General features: G+C 37.5%; 1 protein-coding gene across 2 annotated transcripts in view; it reads right to left on the bottom strand.

The window, feature by feature from the left end:
• The window catches only part of WAPL (WAPL cohesin release factor), an 86,546-nt gene that overhangs the window by 50,096 nt on the left and 21,349 nt on the right, over positions 1-15,101 (bottom strand). The window contains exons 3-4 of one of the 2 annotated variants that reach the window (XM_017893274.1): positions 13,477-14,502; positions 10,984-11,087 (exon numbers count right to left, since the gene is read on the bottom strand). In XM_017893274.1, coding sequence (XP_017748763.1) covers positions 10,984-11,087; positions 13,477-14,502 — 1,130 coding nt within the window. The remainder of the gene's footprint in view (positions 1-10,983; positions 11,088-13,476; positions 14,503-15,101) is intronic. The other variant, XM_017893273.1, reaches the window with a different exon arrangement.

Genomic DNA, 15,101 nt, shown 5'->3' with positions numbered 1-15,101 from the left:
ACATGATGACAACATTGCACTCCAGCCTGAGCAACAGGAGTGAAACCCTGTCTCAACAACAACAAAAAAGAACGTAAAGGTATAAATATTTGAGAATTGAAACTGAGACTGATGTTATGGTTAGTTTCATCAATGACCCAGCAGCAGTCTTAACTGCAAAACAAGATGGCCAACATCCCAGGCAAAACACAATCAACCCCACAAGCACTGAAAACCTGTATAGTCAGACTGACTATACAGACAATGAATGCTTACAAGCAGGGATGACACGCAGCAGCTAAATGAAAAGGGAGAAATCAAACCACAAGCAGGGCAAGCAGAAGAAATAATCTAAGTATATCAGCACACATATGACAGCTACAAATAATGGCATGTAGGGAAGCTACAGCCAGAAATCAGAAACTGGATGACATTTCATGAACGAAAGCACCAAGAACTGCTCAATGATCAAAACCTTACCTAGAAACAATAGGTACTTAAATCCAGGTATGTTTCAACCCAATCTATCAAATCCTATCTTTCCTTTTCTAACCAGCAAGTGACAACTTTTCTGAATCATTGTCTCAACTATGTTCTTACTACAAGTTTTCTTCTTCACCCTCCTCATCTTCTTTCTGAGGCATGTATTCCTACAGTCAGCCCTCAATCTTGATATTAACAACTCCTCTATATTCCTGGAAAGATTCCTGGGAGACGAAAATTCTCCCAGGAATATAGAGGAATTTTCGTCTGGGAGACGAAAATTCCCAGTATTTTCTTCCTGGGAAGAAAATTCTCACAGAGGAGTATGCTTAAGAGTTAATGCTTTCTAACACAGGGTAGAGTAGGTAGAGGGAGGGGGACCTCTTGGCCAGACTATGTCAGCAGAACTAAGGTGAGGAAAATGGCCGGCATAGTCAAGAAGCTGGTTACATACATGAGGATTGTGGAAATAAGAACACATGTGGAGGATAATGGAAACCAGATTTCTCTCGGTGAAGGGAATTAAAATATGGAAAATAAGAAGTCTAGAATAAAACGTGGTATCAGAAATATTAGTATGAACTCATGGTTCTAAACATACATAGAATGACCATGCAATAGGCATGTGTCTGTATATGAAAGAGTATATGCATATTTTTACATGTTTCCTAGCTGTCTACTCAAAGAGAGCCTAGAAGCAATGACACTTCAGAAGAAATAACCATACCTAGTGAACAAATATTTACTTCTAAATACCATTCTCCATGAATTGCAAACAGGAATCCTTGAAGAAATGGCTGACTCCAGGACTGGGAAAGTATAGGATGAGCCTGGAACATCTTAGAATGTCAGTAAGGTGCTTGCTTCAGCAGCACATATACAAAAACTGGAACGATACCAAGAAGATTAGCATGACCCCTGCACAAGGATGACACACAAATTCATGAAGAGTTAAAATTAAAGAAAACAGAATGTCAGTAAGTAAGGAAATGCAAAATAGTGGGACACATCAAAGTCAGCTTGAAGGAACATCCACCAACCAAATCTAAGATCAAACTAATGACAGAAGTATGATTTAAATAAATACAGTAACAAATGACTGAATAAAGTAGAAATCCATGTTCATACTGTAATAATAGAATGAATACATACAAAAATACATGCATACATTCTAACCTACATGGAGGGGAAGAAAATATCTACCTTACACTAGAAGGCCAAATACTAATAACTGCAGAACAATTACTATAATTAGGAAATTACATTTGCCAACCAATGTTGTAAAAACTGACTCAGGCAAGAATCAATGCTAAAACTAGTGGGTGAAAGTCTAATGAGGAAAGGTGACAAACCTCATAAATACCATCTTAACCAAGTGATCAGTTAACATCAATAGTAATGGTACAAACTGACATTAAGTACTACCTGATGTGATGCAGCAAGAAAATGGCATCTCCTCTGTACTGCCATCAAAACTGTCTAACCTGAGTCTAATCATGAGAAGGCATCAAACACAAACTGAGGGACATTCGACAAAATAACTGGCCTTAACTCCCCCAAAGATGTAAAAACCATGAAAAGACCAGGAAACACAGATCCCATGGCCGACTGAAGGAGAGTAGAGACTTGTGACAATTAAATTTAACATGTGATTAATGGATTAGATCATGGGTTCTTTGTTGAGGAGATGTGGGGATGTGGTTTAGTTGTTTTGCTATAAAGAACATTACTGGGACAATTGCTGAAATTTGAATGGGATCTGTGGATTAGACAATGGATTACCTCAATGTTAACTCTGGTTTTGATGGGTATTCTGTCGCAGTACAGTAAAGTGCTTTTGTTTTTAGAAAGTATAAACTAGGTATTTAGGAGTAAGGGGCATCACATCTGAAATTACTATCAAGTCACAAACACATATACATCATACATATACATCACAAATACATATACATCAATGGGAGGAGGATACACTTCACTCCCCAGGAAACATTTGGCAATGTCTAAAGACATCTTGGGTTGTAACAACTAGGCAAGAGGGGGATGCTACTGACGAGTGGATAGAGGCCAGGGATGTTGCTGAATATCCTCCAATGTACACGGCCAGCCTCGAAACCAGGAATTATTCAGTACAAAATATCAATAGTGCTTAGGCTGAAAAAGTGTGATAGAGCAGGAGGAAAACTCTTGCCACTACAAGTCATAGACTACCTCTTTACCACCTGGAAATGGGGCCACTGGTATTCTTAAATCTAATCAGATTAGAGAGCCAGAAAATCCAGATATTCCCACTGGCCTACCAACTACACAAGGGTGTTTCTATCATAATAGAGAATGGGCCAGGCACACTGGCTCATGCCTGTAATTCCAGCACTTTAGGAAGCCAAAGAGAGCGGATCACTTGAGCCCAGAAGTTCAAGACCAGCCTGGGCAACATGAGACCCCATCTGTACAAAAAATACATAAATTAGCAAATGTGGTGTTACATGCCTGTAGTCAACAGCTACAGGCACTAGCTACCCTCCAAAGGCTGAGGTTGCAATGAGCCATGATCATGCCACTGCACTCCAGCCTAGGCAACAAAGCAAGACCATGTCTCAAAAAACAACAACAAAAAGAAAACAGAGACTGGAATGACTGCTGAGAACATTTCCTATACCCACCTATCTCGTCTTTTTTTTTCTCCCGGTACATGTGAGGTAACTTGTAAAACTTCCCTGGAGAACTGAGCTTTCCATAAATCCTAATTTCTCATACATAAACAAATCTGTGGCATTTACTTAAGTAAGGCTCTTCTGGGAATAAAACGTCAGGGCTACATCTAAGATCTTGCTCCTGTTAAGTCATGAAATCAACTGCAGTTGGCTCCTAAAAGCTGTGTTTATTCTAGTTTTGTTTGTAAGTAGGTTATGTGAGCTAATTCATTTATATTTATTATGTCTTTTAAATTAGAAAATATTGTTTATGATGCCCTTTCAGATTTTACCTGTAGTTCACACTTCAAAATAATCACCCAGTAGTATCTTATTCTAGCACTGTCTAAATCTGAGCATCATCTGGTGGAATCTTAAACTTCAGTAGGAAACCATGAGTTAATACATTTTCCACTCAAATATTAATTTCAGAAGGAAACAAACTAATATTCTTAATAGGGCTAATTTGAATTAATTGGCCTCTATGTTTGGGGGGAAAAAAAGCTGAGACGTTGCATGAAAGATGTCGTGGGATATACGTTGATCTTTTGGCCCCATTTGTTAACTGTATGACCTATTTGAACGTTGTCCTGTTCTATTGTTAGTTTTCTTCACCATTTACTGTAGTCAATTTTTAAATTTCTATAATATGAGACCTTTCTCTATCTTTTAAATTACTGTTACCTAAAGTTAATAAATCCAGATTATATGTTCCTTACACTTGTGCAACATTAAAATGAATAAAGGCTTTGCCTTGAAAAAAAAGGGGGGGGCTACTACGTTAAGACACAGCTTGTTAAGACATAGCTTTGGCTGGGCGTGGTGGGAGGCCCACTTTGGGACTTTGGGAGGCCAAGGTGGGCCGATTGCTTGAGGTCAGCAGTTCAAGATCAGCCTGGCAAACAGGTGAAACCCCATCTCTACTAAAAAGACAAAAATAAGCCGGGCATGGTGGTGCATGTCTGTAATCCCAGCTACTTGGGAGGCAGAGGCAGGAGAATTGCTTGTACCTAGGAGGCAGAGGTTGCAGTGAGCGAGATCGTGCCACCACACTCCAGCCTGGGGGACAGAGTGAGACTCCATCTCAAAAAACAAAAACAAACAAACAAAAAACAAACACACACACAACTTTACTTATATTACATTTTTCAAATAAGCTCAGTCCCATAGCTCTTTTTGTTTTATAAATCAGCAATAATTTTCTTAATTTTCTGACACTATCACGTTGCATCCATTAACAGTAAATAGGTCTGCCGCTGACTCAGTTGCCATGACCTGATTTACTTTAGGCCAGATAGATTCCTTCGTAATCAGGTCAAGTACATGTACACTGCTGCCTTCTAAGCTATGTTCGTAGCAAAGAAATTACTCTAACATTAAGTTCAAAGCTAAGTTAAAAAAACAGAACACAAATAGGTACAAATGACCTCAACTGAATATAGAATTAACCATAAGCAGACAATATAAAAATCATTTCAACAAATTTTAACACACTACCATAACTGTTTATCCTAAGTAAACTATAATCTAAGGACAAAACGAATTGCAAAGAAATTAAAATTCACTCAGTATATTTACTGCTCATGTCACTGGAATTATAATTTTGATATATATGTATGCTGTAGGATAAAGCAGATAAGTATACAATTCTGCGATGTTAAATTTGAAGGCCGGGCGTAGTGGCTCACGCCTGTAATCCCTAACACTTTGGGAGGCTGAGGCGGGTGGATCACCTGAGGTCGGGAGGTCGAGACCAACCTGACCAACATGGAATAACCCCGTCTCTACTAAAAACACGAATAAAATTAGCCAGGCATGGTGGTGCATGCCTGTAATCCCAGCTACTCGGGAGGCTGAGGCAGGAGAAGCACTTGAACCCGGGAGGCGGAGGTTGCAGTGAGCCAAAATCGTGCCACCGCACTCCAGCCTGGGTGACAGAGCAAGACTCTGTCTCAAAAAAAAAAAAAACAATAAATAAATAAATTTGAAAAAAAAAAAACTATCAATAACATAAACTCATGGTTCATTTTTCAACGTATCTCCTAACTCTGTCCAAACAAAGGCCCTTGATGTGATGAACACATTCAGCACTCAGATCTCGGTTTCTGAGTACTAATGTCCACAAACAGAACCAAGTTCCTAGAAAAACACATGATTCCATGACTTAACAGGGAATCTACAAGATGAGCCTGAGCCATCTTATCGTACAGAAGGCAAGGGAAGTGCTCAAAGATGACAGGTTATTTCAAAAGGATACAAGAGACTGCTTGAAATGGTTCACATTGGCCAAATCTAAAACAACTTCAACTTAAAAAAAAAAAAAAAGCAAAATCAACTATAAAACATTTAGTAAATAGTATTTATTTTTATTGCATATATTTCACATGCAAGATAATGCTTTAATATACACAGTGATTACTACAAGCATCCATCACTTTCCAGTTACCCTGTGTGTGTGTTATAGAGCACCTACAATCTACTCTCTTAGCAAATTTCCTATGTTATTAACTACAGGTCTGCTACTATACATCAGATAGCTACATTTATTCATCCTATGTAACTGCAAGTATGTACTGTCTGACCAACACTGCCCTATTTCCTCCCCCTCCTCATCCCTGGTAACCACCGTTCTATTCTGTTTCTACATATTCAACTATTTTTAGTTTGACACACAAGTAAAATTATGCCATTTTTAATATTCTTTGTGTCTGAGTTACTTAACTTAGCATAATGTAAGTAAAAATGTTATCCAATAAGCAGAAATTACTGAATCTACACTGATGGAGACAGTGGGAAGGAGACGGGAAGAAGGAAGAGAGATGAAGGTTCCTCTTTACAAAATTCCAGCTATTAAATGTGTAAGAAATAACGATTAGAAAACTCATCATTCTGTAACTCGAGCAATAAATGATGTAGGCTAAACTCAACAATGGATATGAAAATGATGAGGTAAGACAACAATGGGGAACAGGGCATGCATGTGGTACCAGACTAGCATTCTGAAGTTTCCTAACTAAATTATAAAAGCAGAAATGTACTTATATTTTGGAGAGAGGTGGTGATCAAACAATGCTAAGAGTGGAGTAACCAGATGTCATGAGACTTCTAATGTAAAGCATCATACACAATGCAACCGGTGAAATAGTCTCTCCCCCCTCCCACACACACACACAAAGTCTAACCTGAATTTAATCAAGCTTCTAGACTTAAATTCTGGTACTTTAACGCAGTGATGTAACAAGTTAAATGACATCAGTAGGAAACAGATAAATTCTGAATGTAGAACTTTCTGTAAGACAAATAGCCTAGGCTCTTAAAAAACCATCAGGGCCGGCTGAGCACAGTGGCTCATGCCTGTAATCCCACCACTTTGGGAGGCCGAGGCAGGCGGATCACGAGGTCAGGAGATCGAGACCATCCTGGCTAACACGGTGAAACCAGGTCTCTACTAAAAATACAAAAACGAAATTAGCCAGGCGTGGTGGCAGGCACCTGTAGTCCCAGCTACTCACGAGGCTGAGGAGAGTGAATCGCGTGAATCCAGGAGGCAGAGCTTGCAGTGAGCAGAGATGGCGCCACTGCACCCCAGCCTGGGAGACAGAGTGGGACTCCGTCTCAAAAAAAAAAACAAAAAGAAAAGAAAAAACATCAGGGCCAACGGGAATTTTTTTCAAAGGAGGGTACTGTTCAAAACTAAAAGAGACATAACTAAATGATTATAATGGTTTGGAAAAAAAATATATGAAAAGACATTTTGAAGATGGGGAAAAATGAATACACAGTGATTATCAGATTATATCAAAGAATTACTAGGAATTGACTTAAGTGTTATATAACCACAGGTATAAGACCTTTCTCTTAAGAAATGCAGGCAACTTACTTTCAAATAAGACCTTATATATTTAATATAATAAACTTGCAAATAAGACTATCTATATTTAATATAAGTATTATATATTATACAGTAAATACGTATTATAGAGAGCAAGAAAAGGAAGGGACCATGTACAATTATGGTTAAATGCTAATTGGAAATCAATCTAGGCAGAGGGATATGGGTATTCATCTTACTGCTCTTTCACATTTTCTGTATATTTCAAATTTTAGTTTATTTATTTACCTTATTTATTTTTGAGACAGGGTCTCACTCTGTTGTCCAGGCTGGAGTGAAGTGATGTGATCATAGCTCACTGCAGCCTTGAACTCCTGGGTTCAAGTGATCTTCCTGCCTCGGCCTCCCAAGTAGCTGGGACTAAACCAAGCCACCATGCCCAACTACATTTTTTTCTTTCCTTCTTTCCTTTTTTTTTTTTTAAGATGGGGCCATGTGCATTGGCTCACGCCTGTAATTGCAGCACTTTGGGAGGCCGAAGCAGGTGGATCACCTGAGGCCAGGAGTTCGAGACCAGCCTGGCCAACATGAGATCCCGTCTCTACTAAAAATACAAAAAATTAGCCAGGCATGGTGGCACTTGCCTGTAGTCCCAGCTACTCAGGAGGCTGAGGCAGGAGAATTGCTTGTGCCTGGGAGGCAGAGGCTGTATAGTAAGCTGAAATCGTGCCACTGCACTCCAGCCTAGGCAACAGAGCCAAGACTCTACCTCAAAAAAAATTTTATAAAGATGTTATCTGGCTTTTTTTACTGGATTGACATTTGTATGAATGGTGCAAAAGCAAGGGTGGGTAAAACTGCTGGTGCCTTAGCACCAATAAAGGTAGGACTTCTGAACTGCTACATACTATGTAGCAGTCAAAAAGTAAAATGCCAGTTTCACTTAAAGCTCTTAATGAAGGAATAAAAATGGTTAATTTTATTAAATCTCTATCCCTGAATACACTAATAATCTCTGTGACAAAACAAGTATGCATAAAATACTTCTGCTGCATGTAAAGTACAGTGGCTGTATGGAGAAAAAACCACCACTGTTTAAGTTGCAAGCCAAACTAGCTACTTTTTTCTCAAACATCATTCTTTACTGGAAAGATCAACAAACTATGCTGATTCAAACATGGGAATGTGGCAGGCATTTTCTCGAAAACAAAGAGTAAATCTGTTACCATCAGTTGTTTTCCTTGAAGTATCTGCTTCCAACAACAACAACAAAAAAAAAAAAATTGAACTTTCAAGCAAAAACAAAGTTTAGAGAACTTATATCTACCACTGTGAACTTGATAGGTTCCCAGTACTTACAAACTTTCTGAGTTTGACAGTGGTATTTTGATACTGTATAATGAAATGTGTCATCATTTGAAAGATGTGCATAATTCATCGTAACCAGTATTTTGCAAGTGACCAATACATGATGTTACAAAGCATGTATGGGTAAATGCCCATTTAAAATGCAAGACAAAGCAGATTTTAATGCAATGGTATGAAAGGTTACTGGCATGGTTTCAGATTCCAAGTTGCAACTAATCAATCAAGAAACTCCCATTTATTGAGTTTTGGGGTAGTACTGTAGAAGAATATCCAAAATTACCCAAAAAGGTTGTTAAAATACAATTACATATATCACTGTGAAGTCATACAGTTTTCTAGAAATTCAAAGTCTCACCTAAGCACCTGGAGTGCAAAACTATAGCACAATTACATTGAAAAGATCCCCAAATGAGCTCTTTAGGTAAAATAGGAAAATAAGGCCATAAAATTGAACACACTCATTTGTTACTTAAAAGCAATTCAATCTACAAGAATAAAAGGTACTGACAATCTCTAATTTTAACTTTAAATAACAAAATACTATTAACAAGCTATTTAAGGAATTTTTTACAAAAAAGGTGAAATCAAATTATTCTCAATACCTATGCTGGACCATATTACATTTTGGGAGGCCAAGGCAGGCAGACAGCCTGAGCCTAGGAGTTCAAGACCAGCATGGGCAACAAAGTGAAACCACATCTCTACAAAAAATACAAAAATGTAGCCAGGTATCAAAACACACGCCTGTAGTCCCAGCTATTCAGCAGTCTGAGGTGGGAGGATCACCTAAGCCCGAGGATGTCAAGGCTGCACTGAACAGTGATCACATCACTGCACTCCAGGCTGGGTGAGTGTGAGACCATCTCAAAAAAAAAAAGAGGAGGAGGAATAAAGTTGGCCCTAACCTTATACCATATACAAAAATTAACTTAAACAGAACAAAGATCTAAACGTAAAGACCTGAAACTATAAACTATAGGAAAAAAACATAAATGAAAAGGTACGTAACACTGGATCTGGCAACAATTTCTTGGATATGACACCAGATGCACAGACAACAAAAGGATAAATTGAACATCAAAATTAAAAACTTTTTGCATCAAAGGACAGTATCAATACGGTGAAAAACAACTAATGAAATAGAAGAAAATATTTGTAAATCCTATTACTGATAAGGATTAACATACTACTACAACTCAATAAAAACAAAAAACTCAATTATAAAATGGGCAAGGGGCCAGGCACGGTGGCTCACGCCTGGAATCCCAGCACTTTGGGACACCGAGGCAGGTGGATCACCTCAGGTCAGGAGTTAGGGACCAGCCTGACAAACATGATGAAACCCCATTATTAAAAATACAAAATTAGCCATGCATGGTGTCACATGCCTGTAATCCCAGCTACTTAGGAGGCTGAGGCAGGAGAATCGCTTGAACCCAGGAGGTGGAGGTTGCAGTGAGCCAAGATTGTGCTACTGCACTCCAGCCTGGGCAACAACAGCGAAACTCCATCTAAAACAAACAAACAAGCAAAAACTGGGCAAAGGACTTAGACATTTCTTCAAAGACACAAAAGTAGCCAGTAAGCATATAAAAAATGCTCAACATCACTAGTCATTAGTGAAGTGCAAATCAAACCACAATGAGATACCACTTCATACCCATTAGGCTATTATCAAAAAACAGAAAATAGAAGTGCTGATAAGGATATGAAGAAACTAAGGCCCTCATACATTGCTGGTAGCATACATTGCTGGTAGCAATGTAAAATGGTGCAGACATCACAGAGAACAGTTTGGCAGTTCCTCAGAAAGTTATAGGCCTACCATGTTGACCCAGGAAATCCACTCCTAGGTATATATCCAAAAGTACTGAAAGCAGAGACTCAAACAAATATAGCTGTGTGCCAACCTTCACAGCAGCATTATTCACAGTAGCCAAAAGGTAAAAACAATCCAAGTGTCCATCAACAGATGAATGGATAAACAAAACGTGGAAGGTGTGGGGGTGTGGTGGTGGTATGTTTGTCTCACAATGGAATATTATTCTTATATATATATACACACACATATATATCTCACATACAATGGAATTTTATTCAGCCATAAAAAGGAATGAAATTTTTACATACAGTAAAAGACAGATGAACCTTAGACAAATTAGGCTTAGTGAAATAAACCAGATTCATACAATGTTTGTCCTTTTGTATCTGGTTTATGATAAATATTGTATGATTCTATTTATATAAGATACTTAGATAAAGCACATTCCTAGAGCAGAGTGGAATAGTATTGACTAGGCATGGGGTGGGGGAGGAAGTTATTGGTTAATGGGTACAGAGTTTGTGCTGGATATGATAAAAAGGTTTTGGGTATAGATAATTGTGATGGTTACATAACACCGTGAAAGTAATGCCACTGATTTATACACTTGAGAATGGTTCAAAAAATATGTATATTTTACAATTTTTAAAAAAAGGGTTACATCTGAAAAAAGGACTTACATATATCCTTTGAAAGACAGTTGCTATGTTTATTAGTAACTTTCAAATAAAAAATAAAGAGTTGAGCCCTCCAATAACAAATAAATAATAAAATCACTGATAGTGCTTTACTTACCCGTTTGGGGCCACTAAAATCTTTCTGGTATTTTCCTTTGATTTATCTCCTTGTTTATTTATGGGTTTCTTCACACTTTCAGGCACACCAGGCAAGTCCTCTGTAAAATCCAAGTTTTCTGAAATAGTAATCAAAACTATCTAGCTTACTAATATTTCAAATTACCTACCAGAAAACCTATCAAGATTATATATATATGAATCAATGAAAATGGGAAGAAAAGAATAAAGGAATCAGAGCACCAGAAAGCTGACAAAATACTCCCTAAAATAAGAAGTTTCATTCTGCCATTCTCCCTTCCTGCTTGCCCCTCCTGAGAGAGAAATCATAAACCTGGTTGCTATATATGTGTTCTAGTCTTATTTTATGTTAAATGGAAAAATCAAGTCTTTTCCCAAATAATTTTCTTACTTCCGAGAGGTCACATAACTGCTGGATATCTATAGATACTGCCACTGGAATGGTATAGTTTATACATATACAAAACACCATGCGGTATCTACCTGTAACATTTTTCAGAACTTTAAATCCACTAAATCACGCTGGCCTTCAAAGAATGCCTGCTGGCAACTACAAAAGCCACATTTAAAACACCAGAAAAGGAGGACAGTTATCCTTGGCAAGAGATTTAAAATGACCTAATACAACAAAGTTTAATGATTTGTCGGTCTTCAAACACAACTAACCAAAAAATCAGTTTATCTCCCAACTGGTTAAAATAGGTATCTTTTCTAAGCTAAACAAAATAGGAAAATAGGAAGACTTTTCTGTATCCCAATGCTTAAAATTTTTTGCTGTTTCACATATGGTATGAAGACTCAAATTTCAACTTTGGGTAGATCAACCAAATGGCCTCTAATTGTCAAATGTTATTTAGCATCTACTTCAAGTTTCTCAAAGGGAGTCTAATTTCACATTTTAAACCTTTAAAAGTTTTATTACCCAAGACGTAAATTTCAGTCACAGATTTTCAATTGCAGGGGATAACTTGCTATCCAGATTAGAATAAAAGCTTGTAAGTAAACTGCAGCAGGACAAGGGCAGTGGTACTGTATAGCAGTATTTATCATTCTACTGAGGAAGCAAATGCCTAGCTGTTCTGCCCAGCCAGATCTTAAGTGACTATAGTAAGCCTGCGGCAAACTTCCATTCTCCGGAAAAGATTCAAAGACAACACTGGATATATTTCTTTTTTCTTTTTTTTTTCGGGGGAGGTAGGGGTGAGCCCCTAGGGGTACTCCTGCGTATGTCTAGTTTTGAAGAATAAATTAAGCAAAACTATTTTTAGGCCAAATAAAGCAAAACGGTAGGTAATCTCAAGAATGACTTATATTCTACAAGAGAATCTGTATTTTAAAATACTATTGTAATTCTAATTTACCATAATGACACTTCTGTGGCCCTACCAGGAAAAAAGCTTTATTTAATATGTAAAGCAATCCAGAAAAACTATATTTGGTTAAGAAACCATGTATCCCAGAAGCTTTCACAAACTCTTCCTCACTAGACAGTCAATCCACTTCACAAAGCCCTTGTCAGGTAATGACTTAATTATAGCAGAGCTAACCTACTTCATTTGTTTGTCTCTCACAGTGGAGACTGAACTCCTTGAGGACCTTTAGTCATTACTGGGTCTACAATCTCCACACAAATTAAATTTCCACAGTTAAGAGTGAATGCATAGTTACCTGGTACTTTTCAATTTTATTGAACCAACTTAAGACGGTTTGAGAGTGTTTTGAATGTTTATTAGTTTTCAGCCAACCACAAAGAGTTTTTAAATTCTAATCTTCTGGTATTTCCCTCATTATAACCATTTGTTATCAGCATAGTTCCAAAGGTCCAAAATCTAATCTATGTCTTCACTGCATTTGCATTTGTCAAGTGGAAACATCATGATGTTTGGTGTCCCTGCCCCATATACATACATGCTTTAAAATTCTCAAGTGCTAAAGGTTAAATTAAAACTCAAAGTATGAAGACTCTCCAATCTACAAAATGGTTCCTTAAAACTTGGGACCTGATCATTAACACTTAAAATGCTGTACCTTTAGATAGTTCTAAATAGGTACTTTTAATAAATATAACAAGCTACAATTGAGTATCTAAGAAGAAACGATGTAGGTGTTGATTTAAGCCTGAAAAACACATTTAAAGTAGTCCCCCCGCCATCAATAGGGGATACATGCCAGTTCCTAGTGGATTCCTGAAACTATGGATAGTACACCAAAACCTGTATATACTATGTTTTTTCATATACATACCTATGATAAACTTTAATTTATAAATCAAGCACAGTAAGAGATTAGCAATGACTAAGAACAAAACAGAATGATTATAACAATATGCTATAATAAAAGTTATGTGAATGGGGTCTTTATCTTATCATACTGTACTCACCTCTTTTCAGAATGTGGTTGACCTTGGGTAATTGAAACCATAGAAAGTGAAACTGCAGGTAAGGGGGGGACTACTGTACTTACTATATATTTTTTAAAAATTCTTACCTGCATTGTTAGTACCAGACTGACTGTCCTGGGAATTATCATTGCTTTCTGGGGGAGGCTGCAAGGAGGGTGATGGAGCTGTTTTAGTTCTTTTTTTGCTTGTCTTTCTTTCCACTTGACAGTCATCATCTTCATCATCATCGCTTTCACTGAGATCATCAAAGCCAAAATACTTAATTTTGTAATTAGAACTTCCAGAACCCCCTTCATCACCTCCTGTCTCATGATCTTCAAAACCAAAAAATTCAAGTTTAACATCCTTTTTGGATTTGGTATTACTAGGTCGAAATCGAGTAGTGGTCTTAGAAGTTGCAATGTCTGCCTTTTTTCTGAGACGACCAGCTTCTCCCAAATCTGCAGGAGTGGATGCAGTGAACTCATCCATGCTGCGTTCCATAGTATCCTGTATGGTAACATTACAAACTGACAAGCAAGATGGATGTAAAACTGTGTAATCTCTAGTCCGTCCAACTGTCCCTCTAAAACTGGTCCCACAACTTACACCGCCTTTCTTTGCCTGATTCAGGCCATCTTTACTCGATTCACTGTTTGCTTTGGCTAAGGCCTGACTGGTGCCATCCATCAGCTTATCAAAATTTGACGCTCCTTGGGAGGATTTCGCTTTATTGGCCCTACAGTACGTCCTACAGTTGGTTGGCCTAAGAACACTTTGTACAATATCTTCCTCAATGGCTTCATTTAGATTTTCCAATCGATTTTTAAAATCGTCATCCTTCATCTCCAAAAGGGGATCACTATCCAAACTTAAAATACAGTCTTCTGATCTGATATCTTCAAAATCATTATCCCATTCATACAAACCAGTTCTTACAGATCCCTTGATTGGAGATATTTCTGATGGTGATTCTGGCCTTTTCCCAAACTGGGAGTTCCAAGTATCGTTTGCTTCCTTGATTTCAGAAGCCACTGTAGTTTCTGCATTGGGTTTCTTAGTACTGTCGTCAGCATTTTTGTGAATATGGTGACTATTCTTCTCACGTTCTTCATGAAAATTCTCCACTTTATCTGTAAAATAAATCAAAGGATAAAACATGAGTGGTATCAATATAAAAGTTAATAAACAACAGACATGTGTTTAATCAATAGTATATGATCAATCTTGAAAGAACTGCAAATAATTTTAAGTTGTGAAGAAATTAATATTTACATATCAGACATTTTCTCTCCTATCTTTTCAGTATATAGCTCTCATGTCTTCTACTGACCTTTCCTCAGGCAATCAAGTCCCTTAAAATTATCAACTCACAAGAAATTTCAGCAGGGTTAAGCAACGGAATCCATTCAGAATGACATGCAAATGACTCAGCCAAACCTTCTTAGGGTTATTAAGGGCTTTTCAAATAAAGATGCTTAAATTAAAAATTATTCAGTAAAATCTAACCAACTGAAAAACCTTCTACCAATGTTTTTATTTATCTGGGATAGGGCTGCCCATAAGGTATGCTAGTTCTATCTAGAAGCCTGCCCATAGGATCAGGTTTCTCTAGCTATTTCTGTTCTTTCTTCTAATCCTATAAAGCCATATAACCTCAAGGAATTTTTAGCAGTCGTTCTGGTGTGTTAGTTAAATGGCTAATAGTGGCTATTTATGCATATCAGCCAGT

The sequence above is a fragment of the Rhinopithecus bieti genome, unplaced genomic scaffold (assembly GCF_001698545.2).
Source record: "Rhinopithecus bieti isolate Rb0 unplaced genomic scaffold, ASM169854v2 scaffold_23869, whole genome shotgun sequence".
Taxonomy (NCBI): Eukaryota; Metazoa; Chordata; class Mammalia; order Primates; family Cercopithecidae; genus Rhinopithecus; species Rhinopithecus bieti.
Note: the sequence above shows the minus strand (reverse complement) of the source record. Positions and strands in the feature narration are given on the sequence as shown.